The following is a 12,612-nucleotide window of genomic DNA, read 5'->3' as shown; positions in this document are numbered from 1 at the left end:
GCCCACAGTAATTACTCAGCAAGTATTTGTAGGGAGAATGCACTCTCTGTGTCCAAAGGCATACCTGTACTGACTGGTAAAGGTTATTGGCTCTGTGAGGTACTGTTTCACTGTGTGAAGACAACTTTCTTAAATGGGAACTGGCACCAACCTTTAAAAGCCACACAAATGTTAGCCACCAATGAAGACTTCCATCATGACCAAATTCGGGCTCCTCTGGCCCTCTGCTTGACTAGGACTTGTCCCTGTCCGAGTCCGTAGCCTGCTGAGCCATTTTAGCAAGTCTTGCACTAACTCAATTTATCAAGAATACCTCTACCCACTAAAGTGTCCCAGGTTCGATTCCCAGCCAGGGTACATTCCTGGGTTGCAGGCCATAACCCCCAGTACCCGCACATTGATGTTTGTCTGTCTGTCTGTCTCTCCCTCCCTCCTTCCCTTCCCTCTCTAAAAATAAATAAATAAAATCTTTAAAAAAAAAAAAAGAATACCTCTACCCTTGAATTAAGTTCCTCATCCCTCCTCCGTTGTTATCGAGCTCCTTTTAGTAATTTCCATCCAATAGCTCCTTTGCCCTCACCTTGCCTTCTAGCTATAAATTCCTGGCTGTCTCTGCTGTTTTCAGAGTTAAATTCAATCTCTTTTTCCTATTGCAAGGCTTGATCTCTCTTGCAATAGTCTTGAATTAAGTCTTCCTTCCTTTTAACAAGTGTCCGGTATAATTTCTCTTTAGTACCAGAGACCAAATAGTTACCTACTGGGCTTGTATAAATCCATTTAATGAATTTTCATTGTTACCCTCCAAACCTTATGTTTCTTGCAGTGGGAAGGGTTAAAGAGAGACTTTTCTTATCTGTGTGACTGAAGAATATGGCTTCTCTAGCATATAGGAAAAAGTCAGGAAGAATAAAGGCTACATGATTTTTTATCAATTTATAGTGGCTATTATTTATTTTGTCACATTTATTTTTAACTGTTCTTGTGGTGACATTTTAATGAATAATACGACAACAATGCTCACTTCAAAATGACACCCCAAATGTCCTAAACAAAAGCATGTTAGTATATAAAGAATAGCTCCCTTTCTGCCACATAATCCATATAATTCACATGCAGTCCACTCCTGACTCTGCAGCTGCCTTGCAATTATATGATCATACCTGCAACATCAAACTCGATTTCCAGTGTGACCTTGCTCGTGATTGAAGAGTCTCGGAGGAGCTGATTGGCTTCCTCGAAGGTGCTGTCTTCAGTTGGAATTCCATTAATGGCCATCACTCTGTCTCCGATCTGTAGTACCCCACATCTGAATTTAGAACCACATGTTAGAGGCTATAGATAGGGCAAATAATTATCAGCTTGCCAAATCTGCTTTGTTTGATCCTTGCAAAATGCCATAACCATTGCGTCTTGTTTATTCAGTGATGTGGGAATCATGTTAGGTCAACTGCAATGCCTTACACTCTCGCATCTCATAGCTACGCATGTGAACAAGGGAATCTTGAACTATCACAGCAAAGTAATTAATAATTTATAGCATTGTTCTAATCTGATCTGAACCAATATACAGTAATGATGAATGTACATTCCCCCAAGGCAGAGAAATTATTAAAGTTTGAATGGAGAGATTTTTTAATAGATTTTTTCCTTTTAATTAATATGGCTTGTAATCCCCAATGGAAAAAAGTCTGCTAGATAAAGGCATCCATGCTCATTATTCTTCTCAAAACTGATCAAGAACATAAAATTTTATTGTCAGAACATAGAGTTCATTACATCTTACGTTTCCTGCATTGAGCACTGTCCCAAAATTCATTAGCTGTCCAAAGGCAGCCAGCTCAGAAATGCGGAGCAGGAAAAGGTGCTGCGGAAGGTGTCTCACCTCTCTGCTGGGCTGTCGGCTTCAATATAGGATATCAGAGGTGGAGAGGAGAGAGTCTCAGTGGCAAACACGCTGCCCTGCAGCTGGATCCCAAACCCTGTGACAGGGTCTGCTGTCAGCACCACCTCTGTGGTTTCTGTGTGAACCACCTGCCCAGCCAGGCCCACGGTGCTGGAGGCTAAAGACACTAGGGGAACAAACACAGAAAAGAATGACTTCAGGCTGGCGCAAGCACCAGGAACACCAGCATTTCTGAAACAGATCATGTCTCTGAAAAATGGTTCACTGGCAGGTTATATTTTGACCTTTGAGCATTGTAGCCAGAGCTGAACAAGATGCACGAATCTCCCAGTACTGGTTGCATTTCAGTCACAATACCAGTGTAGCCTCCTCCCCTTATAGACCTGTGTGTCAGGGACAGTTGTGGGAACTGTAGGAAGAGGACAGCCCCAGGGTCAGGGCCAGGGTACCTGGGTTTTGGTCCTGGCTCTGCCACTGAGCAACCAGTGGTAGATGAGTCATTTCTTTCTTATCTAGAAAAAGGGAGGTTAGGCTTACTGGTCTAATGCTTTTTTCCACTTTAGCCATCTGTGTCTAAAGCTTTAAGCTTTTTACAAACCATCTATCCTCCAGCTTTGAACACATGATCTAAGTCTGACTCCCAGAGTGGCGGGGAAGTGCTGGTCATCGACCTTAATCTAGCACTGGGCTGGCATGATGGAGTGGTTTAAATGTGACATTCCTCTTACTCTCAAATTTGGTCTCTTCAGTCCTTGTTTCTTCCCACTGGATCTCCAACCTACTTTGTAATCTCTTATTTCATTTGTCCCTCTGACACACTTCTAAGCCCCCAGGCACACGTCTCTGCCTTGTTCCCATCCCCAGCCCCTGTCATGAGCGGCAGCTCTGCTCCTGGACGCCTTCCTCTCAGTGCTGCCCACTGGGACCTCTGCCTCCTCTGTTCTCTGTGGGCAAGAGCTCTGTCTGCAGGGCTCTCTGCTGGACTGTCACTTCCTCCAGAAAGGGACTTCAGGCCCTTTAATTGAAACCTGGTGACACCATGTACCTCAAAACACTCTCCACCCACAAGTTGTTTTCCTTCACAATCCTTGCATGGTGCAGAGAGAGAGAAGGGTTTCCAATACTCCTTGCTTCCCACAGGCAGTGCTTTTTTAAAAACCTCGAACTACTCCTATTTAGCTCCATTTTCTGTACTCGTTTCTGCTTTGTCTCATCTTCAAACCTGTAGTTTTCTACATTAACAGAGTCACCCCTCCCCCATTACCTCACTGACTTCAGGACTTGGCTCTTCATCTCTCTTCTCTGATCTATAGCTTTTCCTTGTCCTGAGCATCTTTGACACCATGGTCATAATCTTCTAATGGGCTGTATTTATGGTTCTCCAGCTCTCCCAGTGCTGGCAGGTGCACCCTGCGCCAGCTCTCTGCCAGCAGAGCCTTGTGCTGTACCCCATCTCCCTTCAAAACGGGTAGAGCTCCAAGATCTCAATATCTGAATCTTTCTTGTTGATCACGTAACCTTATTAGCCATCTCTTCCAGTCCCTGTGATCTAATTTTCTGCTCTTTATTACTTCCAGTCCCATTTCCTCTCAACTGTCTCCAAGCAGTGGTTTTCAAACAGTATTTTTAGCAAGTTTCCCCCCCTTCAAATGAAAGCATATAAGGGATGCCTTTATAGTCCAGATACAAAACAGAGCTAGTGCGGTTGTAGGAATGAGGACCCCCAGGCTTCCTCCTCCCTCATGAGGGAATCTGGAGAATGCAGTTGAAGGCCGTTGTCTTTCACCATTGCCTTTTACCAGCATCATTTCCCTCCACACTCCGGCTGGACCCCTAGTGGCCACTTCAGTGATGCATCTGCTAGTATCAGAGATTCTGAAACCTCACGTGATTTTCTGTTCTCTGTCCCATTTGGTAATTAATGCCCAGGCAACTCCACTGCTGTTACCAAGTTGATTAAGGGTATTAGAGAAAGTCACGACAGTCTCATCACCATAGGAGGCCCAGGAACCTTTCACTTTGTGATGTTTTGGCACCTTATTAGGTTCCTTACAGGATGTCTCAAACATTTCTACCCTTCCCAGGATCAAACTTGACTCTACTTCATTTCCTACAAGACTAAAAAGATACAACCATTTGACAAGAGTTCCATAAACAACACTGTTTCCACTTTGATTTCTCTGTATCAGTGATTTTTACCCTTTTTCATTTCATGGCACACATAAAATCGTTACTAAAATTCTGTGGCACACCAAAAAGTATATTATGATGATTATTTTTTGCTAATCTGACAAAAAAATAGGTAATTTTGATTCATTCACACCAGGTGGCTATGGTTGTGTTGGCTGTTGTTATTTTTTATTTGACAATCTAAGGGAAAACAGGTCAGTGTCCCTGACTCTAGTCAGGTACTGCATATTTTAAAAGTCTTTGTGGGACACCAGTGTGCCACCACATGCCACTGGAGAAATGCTGCTCTGTATCATCAATTGTTCTTTTCCCTTCATTTCCCTGCTTCAGGAGGACGTATCATTCTCTCCATCTCCAGGCTCTTAAGTATTTTTGACACTATGCCTTTCCACTCCTGTGATTTTGTGCCATAAAATCTTTCTTGCCACTTTTTTCAACTTTCCTATTCACTACCCTCACTTTCTGACTTCTCCTTAGGATTTGTGCTGATGCTAAACGGCTTCAAGTTTGGCTTCTGCTTTCACCCTTTCCTGAAACTGCTCTCACGGATGGCTTCCTAATTGCTGAAATCAATGGCCTCATCTGCTCTAACCACTCTGCAGCAACTGGCTTTGGGAACTGTCATTTTCTTTCCAAAATTGCCCTCTTGGTTTTGATGAAGATTGGTTCTTTGTTTCTTTTTAGAATTTTTTGAATTTTATACATTTGTTTTTTATTTTTATTAAATCATTTTTATTGTTATTCTATGACAGTTGTCCCAATTTTCCCCCTTTGCCCTCCCCTGCCATTCACACCCCCACCAGTTCTTTCCTTTTCTCTTTTTTTATTGTTCAGGTATAGTGAAACAGCGTGGGTGGAACTGGAAAGCATTAACCTAAGGGAGATACGCCAGGCGGTGAGGGACAAATACCATAGGATCTCACCTATAAGTGGAACCCACCCCTTCTTTTTGCTTTCTCTGCACTCCCAACATAGCGTTGTCTGTGGTTCTGTCCTAAGCCTTTTGAACTCTCATTCTTTCCCTCATTCACTTGCAATAAAACATGACCTCTGCCTGTATCTTCTCAAACTTACCTCTCTAGTGATGAACTTCCTGACTTGATGGATGTCAACCACAATGAGGTCACGAGGGTTCCTCAAACTCAACATTTTTAGAATGAAGTTAATCACCTTCTCTTTTTCATTGCCACTGATATGTTTATAGTCCTTCAGGCTTGGAATCTGAGTAGTTTTTGACCCACAATTCCCCATTGTTTTCAAACTGAATCAATTTTGTTTACATCTCCTTTTTCCTTCTTACCGTCAATGCCTTAATCCAGGCTTCCATTACTTTTTACTTCAATTACCCTAATATACATGTTTCTGGGTTCTCTCATGCCCGATGCTGTCTGCATGTTACTGCCAGATTAACTTTCTCTTCATAACAAGGCCCCAGTTCACCCACTTCTCTGCAGGAGAGCCTCGTCAGTGCTCGTGTAGATGACTAGGCTTTCAACAAGTGCCCTTGCCCCTTGCTTTACACCAACAGCCAACAAATTGCTGCCAAAGTGGCTTTTCTATAAAGGCCATCCCCCAGTTTAGAATCTTTCAGCGTTTCCCTTTTTCTATAGAAAAGCATATTCAAATTATAGTAGAGCACACAGAATGCTTCTTGAGTTCATTTTTTTCTGCCCATCTTGCCTCATATTCTTCTAATCTCTTTCATGTGCCATTTGTCTTCAGCCCTGTTTTCATCCCTCTGCGTCATAATATATATACTGTGCCTTCTGCCCCCGGAGCCCTTACCCTGTGTTTTCAATGTCCCTTTCCCTGCCTTATCCAGGCAGAATTACGTATTTACTTTTCTACATTTCCAGATTCTAATACAGGGTCCTGTCTTAGCATTTATCAGGTTTATACTTCCCTGCCTATTTCTCAACTTGACCTTCAGTTCTTTAAAGATTGGGACCAGACCTTTTCATCTCTAAAGCCCAGTGTCTCTAACATTCAGTGAATGCTAAATAAATACATAAACAAACAAATAAGGATCACATTTTGTGATATCTGCATTTTCCATTTTGGAACCAACATTTCATGTAGATTCTGATGAGAAACTGTAAGTCATTCTTGGGGGCCCAAACTTTCCTATGATGTAGATCATTCCAGCACTGCAGCGGATGTGGCAGAGGATGGTGAGGTGGATCATTTGTCTACAGGGAGTAAGGAAAACTACTTCTAAAGAAGCACCATCGTTGTTCTGTCTCAGCAGGATGAACATCAATGAGATTTATGCAGCCTGCAGTGGGGAGTGAAGGTAGCCTCCAACCCTAAGCTTTTTCCAGGTGGTAGCCTACAATTTCCAATGCTAAATAAAGAAACAAGGAATGAATCACATTTTGTGATATCTGCATTTTCCATTGGACTATCATATATTTTAATTGAGTTTATTGGGGTGACATTGGCTAATAAAAGTATGTAGGGTTCAGGGGTACAATTCTATACTACATTGTGTGTACAGTGCACTGTGTGTTCACCACCCCACACCAAGTCTCCTTCCTGTCATCATTTATCCTCCCTTTACCCTCTTCTAGCTCCTCCCACCCCTTTCTCCCTGGTAATCACCACACTGCTGTGTGTCTCCATGAGTTTTGTGGATTTTTTTGCTCAAGCCCTTCACCTTTTTCACTAAGCCCCCCAGCCTCCCTCCCCTCTAACAGCTGTCAGTCTCTCCTCTGTATCTGTGAGACTGTTTCTGTTTGGTTTGTCAGTGTATTTTATTCATTAGACTATCTCATTTTCTAGGGTGCCTTTGTTGATGTCAACTGTACTTTGATTTCCCTCCAGATCACTCGTTGTTGTTTTTTTTTCTTTAATGGTGGCACAAAATCAATAGAGGATACCATTTCCTGTCAGTAAACATTGGAAAGTTGCATTTTTTCCAGTCAGTACTCATAGGAAGCAGGAATGTAATATCAGAACATCATCTAATTGGCAGATTACTTCCACTTCTAGGTGAAGCTTTTTTTTTTAGACTTCATCAAAAATACTTTCTGTGAATCTTTCTGTAGGTTCACATTAATATTTTTTCCATTTATGATCCCAATTTGGTGTAGATTTTTAGACTACTTAATTGAAGTTAAAAACTGTTTTTGAACTTTTAAGTCAGCTGATTATCACCTCCACTAAGAAAGAATAAAAAAGAAATGGTCAACTTAATAATAATGAAGGACATTAGGTTAGATGTAATGAGTACCTTTTCAAAGGAGAGACTTGCTATATTTTTTTGAATAGTTAGAGGAGATAAAAAATTTCGTTCTGTAGAAGGTTTGAATACAGAAATAAGTACTAATTCACTGTGGGTATCATTACATTAATAAGTACTATCTAGAGGCAAGTTGAGGTGATAGAAATCATTAGGAACTTTAATTTAGAATTAAAAATGTATTAAACATTGGTTTTATAATCATATGAGGTTATAATTTATTTAATAAATATAGGATTATATTAAATCTAGGAATTTACAATTAACTCTGAAAGCCCTCTGATGCATTGGAATCCATTCTTTGAAACAGTAAAGTTTCATTTGAAATTGTGTGTATTGATTATTCACAGGCATTAAAGTCTTAAAAATTATTACCAGATATGAAAAAGATAAATTGTAGATTTAAAGATGATGAGCCAGAGGGAAAAACAACCAATATTACTTGGAAGAGAAAAAGATGAGTTTGATTATGCTGCTTCATTTATGTGGTCAACCAGCAGAAGAAAATAAAAGCAACCTATGAATTATTATGCTATAATTTAAAAGTTTGTATAATGAATTCTCTCCCCATAGCAGATGCTCTTACACGGCACTGGCTTTGGCCTGAGATGTGCCCATTTCTGCTTGCAGGTGAAGATGGAAATAACTGCACTGCTGACACACCGGGTCTCAGTACCACCCACTGGGATGCCCAGAGTTCACATCTGCCCTGTCCCGCCCTGTCCTGCCTGGTTCACATTTGGAGGGTTCTGTTCATAACCTTTCAGGTTTGTGGCAAATGACTCGGTGTTTTGGTCAATTCTTGTCTTTCCTAGTGTAAGGAAGGGAGAAAAACCAAAGACAGCTTTTTAACTCCTAAAGTTTAAAAATCAGCCAACTGTCTTTTCAATTTAGAAACCTGTGTGGTTTACTGTCAGATATAAAAAGCATTTTAAAAGTACAGAGAGCAAAGGACCTCAAAGATTGATTAATAACACAGTGTTTGCCATTATCTGACCCTGTTATTTAAGATAGCTCACCTAGGTGTTCCACATTTAGGATGGTCTGTGTGGACACAACACGTTGCGTATCCCATGATCCAGTTTAGGAGCGTGGGGGTGGCCAGCAGCTCTCCCACTGTGTGGGGGCTGCTATCGGGGGCGGGTCTCAGGCTATCAACTGCCAGTCTGTGTACATGGTCACTTATAAAAGCTTACCGTTAGCTGCCTTTGTCTTCCATTTTTTTTTCAAGGGTCGGTGGAAGGGATAAAAGTGGTTAGGTTTTTTCATTCTCTTCCTTTCAGCTCTTTGCAATGCTGCCCTCCCTAGTAGTAAGCGACAGTGACAAAAGAGGCAAAGACCATTCTGGTCTTGTGTTCTAACTGTACTCTTCGCTGCAACCCAGGCTGACTAGGAACAGGCAGAGTCTCTGCATGGGTGGGAGGCAGAAAGCCAGGGAACTAGTCAGGGCCACCTCTCCGTCATGCCACCATCACAGAGGGGTGGTGGGGCTTCTGGAAGACCCTTGGCCTCCACAGTAGAGAAAGGGGCAGCCCAGGTTGCAGGGGAAAGGTCAGCACCATTCCAGCAGAGGTGACGAGAGGGTACCCTCTGTGACACGGCTCTGCAACCCTCCCAGGCTTTGTGACACTCCTCAAAGCCTAGTGCTGGGCTGACTCATCACTGCCCCTGTGAGGCGGACACAGAACTTTCCTGTTTTAATCCTTGGAACATGTTGTCACAAATTCCCTGTACTTCCTCCTCTGGTCAATGGTACAGAAGGTTTAATATTTATGTTAGAGATTTTACAATAGTCTGGCCATGTCCTTCCTTTGTCCAAGAGACATATGTGACAATTCTTTTTGTTTTCTAGGTTCTGGCCCCAACTCATCACCGATAGAGCAAAGGGACTTTTTATCCTTTTTGTGACTTTGCTATCGTTCACCATCTGTACAAATAGCATGGTTGCTATAGAAAGAAACGTAAGAATGAGAAAGGGGGTGGTAAAGGGTGGCACAGAATAAAGGATTAAATAAAGCAGTGGAAAAAACAATGGTACAGTGACAGTGGAAATAATACTTTTATTATCAGTTATTTGAAAAACCCTTACATCTGATGTGGTGATCATTCCAAGCTTAAGGGGGAAAAAAAGAATAGAACTTAATCCTCATTTTTGTGTGTGTGATTTTAGAATACTATCTTCTTTCTTTTTTTTAGGTGTTTTTAAAGTTGGAATAAAAATTCACAGCTTTTGCACCTTATTATTTGATTAGAATATAAAACATATGCTCACCTGAGCCATGTTTATAAACATTCTGGTAGGTATAATATGTGCTGTTGTAGTGGCTAATGTCTACAGCAAACACAAATAGCTAGAAATTTCTTCAACCAGCTTTGTGTTTATATATTGACATTGTTGGAGAATAATGTGTTGAATCAAGAGAGAATTTATGAGTGGGCTATGGACACCAGAGACAGTGTGGCCTCAGCTTTGTTTTCTACTACAGAATTCAAGATGTGTAAATACCAGCCTGAGAGAGCCAAACATATCACTCATTTGTAGTCTCTCACGTCCTTAGTCAACACAGTAAGTCTTAACTAACACAAATGTTTAGCCATTGAAGCAGAAGTGCAAACATTAATGAATTTGTTTTAGTTGCTCTTCCCTGCTGAGGGCTGTTAGCCTGTTTCTATCAGTGAGGAGCGCTGTATGTAAAGCTATTATATAGAAAAATATTCATATACAAATATTCACCACAAACCCTAAGGCACTGTATGGGAGATTCAAGACCTATGTATTTTGCTGTGTAACCATTCTGAAAAATGGTTATACAGCATCCATTTGAGAGGAATGTCAATAGAGTTTCACACATGGCAGCTCAGATTCAGGCAGAATAATGGCTAACATTTAAACTATTCAAAAATAGCTAACAATTAAGTAGTGCTTACCATTTACCAGGTGTTGTTCTAGCATATACATAATTATAGTACTAATTTCATAATCTCGACTGTAGAGTATATTTCTTGCCTTTCTGGTGGTGAGGATATATATACTCACATAATCTTCACAATTACCCAATGAAATAACTCCTATAATTATCCCCACTTGGTGGCTAAGAAAAATAAGTCTTGGAAAGCTTAAGCAACTTGCGCAGGACCCTAAGGCTAGAGACTAGGGAACACAGGCAGCCTGGTTCCCGGGCCCACGCTTGTGTCCACTTCCCCATACTGCTTTCAACTACGTAGTTTCTTCTGAGAGTAGATATTTTACTCAAGTGTCAAGTATGAAACATGAGATTCTATAAGCTCTTTCTTCTCATTTTGACTAAACTCAGTCTCCCTTCTGTTTTTCCTGATTTCAGATTTACTGTCATGGACATGTACTAGAGGTGACAAATCTCATGTATGAAAGGACATGCATGTCAAATCACGAGTCACCACAGTGGCCACCCTATCTTTTGCAATGGTTTTCTTTGCACTTCTGTAACATGAAGAGACCATTGCCCAGGTGGTTGGTGGTTAGTCCCCTACACTGATGGTGGCTCTGGTGGCACTGGCAGAAGACCCGCCTGCCCAGATCAATCAATCCCTGGCAGATAAGCTGAGGGGCCAAAGGTTCAAGCACCCTTCTTACAAAAACATTCTCTCCGCACTACCAGCTTTGAAGTATCTGGGTTTGGCTTTATTTTGGTAGCTTAAAGATGTTCCTCATTTTATCCTCAAGGTAAGCACAGTAAGAGAGCCCACCTTCTTTGAGCTCCTTTACAGGACCACAATCATGGCCACAAGAAGGCACATAAAAGGACAAAAAACACACTCTAGACTATGATTAGAACTTGTTGGAAAGATAGGTGTTTTCCTCTAAAACTTAATGTGATGATGAAGGGATTATGATCTTCCTTCACAACAACAAAAAAAATCAGGACTGACTTGTATTTCTTCCCTGTTCAATGCATTCATGTACCCTTTTTCTCTTTGTGTGTACAACCAGCTACCCCGAAACAAGTAGCCAACCACATCTTCCTAGTCTTGCTAGTCTATACGGTGCTTGCCTGTCCCAGAGGATTATATTTCCAAGGATTATATGTGAAATTCCTAGACTTTAAGTTACTCATTGTAAAGATAAGCATCCTTCTAATCTTCCTAAGGCTGTAGTGGACAACAGAAATGCATGTATATGTTAGAGAAGTTATTCTCAATGGGGTAGTTTGAAAAGGCAACTTATTACATGTTGGAGGGAGAAGGGTCATGAAATATAATTTAATATGAAACTTATAATAACATTAAAAATGCATGAGATTATTATATTTACCAAAAAGGGGACATAGCTTTAAAAAATTACTTTAGAGTGATAAGAACTAAGAACAAAGGTCATCTCCAAAGCTACCCAGAACATAAGGAAGGAGTTTTAAAGGAAAAATCACACCTTTGGTTATTGTATTAAATCAAAGGAACAAGAAAAAGTTTCAAATACAAAGTCAAAGGCAAAGGTAGCACAAACTAACTAATTCGGTCTGAAATTATATTCCCTATAGTCATTATCCTGGAGGTAATGCATATCATTTTACTGGTCTTTGGCACAGAACCGGGGCTCCTTGGCATCTATCTGCCTGACGGTGTAAGCTCTGTACACTCTTCCCATAGACTTCTGTGTATCAAAGCCTCAAACCTGCCCACATGTTTCCTACAGGCCAGATGACGCCGGCTGCCATTCCACTTACGTGAGCTTTTGAAGTCTTTCTTTTTCAGTCTCCTCCGCATCATGGTTCCACGTGGACTAGTGGAGTAGAGGCTGCGAGGTAAAGTCCCCATGTTCAGGGAGCTCAGGCTGTATGCACTCATGGAGGTAGGAGAGAAGGATGAAGACACCAAAGCTGCTGTAAGAGAGCGAAGACTTGGCACACGGCATTCTTGGGTGAGGGGAGGGTGAGCCTACCACACTTGCCAACCAGTAAGTAACAATCCAGAAAGACACAAATGATGCACAGCCATGGCATGCCAGTACCCCAACCAGACCGAGACCAGGTCTCAGGAGCCACAGAGGAAGTGCTTTAGAAGCTGAGTTACAAGAGCCCACAGATACCTGAGGAGCAGCGTGACCCTTGTAAACACAGTGGGACACAGAGCTCTGTGAGTGTTGCTTTAGACACATCCCCCCCCACCCAAACATTAAGACACACACACACCAACATTAAGACACACACACACAACCCCAAACATTAAAACAAGTTTCTCCACAAACAACACAATGCATCAGATACATAATCTCAGTTTCGTAGCTGCTTTCTGACATTAATTT

General features: G+C 41.4%; 1 protein-coding gene across 5 annotated transcripts in view; it reads right to left on the bottom strand.

Moving 5' to 3' along the window:
• Positions 1 to 12,612, bottom strand: part of GRIP1 (glutamate receptor interacting protein 1) — a 394,096-nt gene that overhangs the window by 78,377 nt on the left and 303,107 nt on the right. For 3 of the 5 annotated variants that reach the window (XM_045829068.1, XM_045829069.1, XM_045829071.1), the window contains 3 exons: positions 12,035 to 12,190; positions 1,883 to 2,069; positions 1,161 to 1,306 (listed from right to left, as the gene is read on the bottom strand). In XM_045829068.1, coding sequence (XP_045685024.1) covers positions 1,161 to 1,306; positions 1,883 to 2,069; positions 12,035 to 12,190 — 489 coding nt within the window. The remainder of the gene's footprint in view (positions 1 to 1,160; positions 1,307 to 1,882; positions 2,070 to 12,034; positions 12,191 to 12,612) is intronic. The other 2 variants (XM_045829070.1, XM_045829072.1) reach the window with 1 other exon arrangement.

This window comes from Phyllostomus hastatus, unplaced genomic scaffold (genome assembly GCF_019186645.2).
Source record: "Phyllostomus hastatus isolate PE091 unplaced genomic scaffold, TTU_PhHast_1.1 phas_scaffold_93, whole genome shotgun sequence".
In the NCBI taxonomy this organism is placed as follows: domain Eukaryota; kingdom Metazoa; phylum Chordata; class Mammalia; order Chiroptera; family Phyllostomidae; genus Phyllostomus; species Phyllostomus hastatus.
The sequence above is the reverse complement of the archived record's forward strand: the minus strand, read 5'-3'. Positions and strand labels throughout refer to the sequence as shown.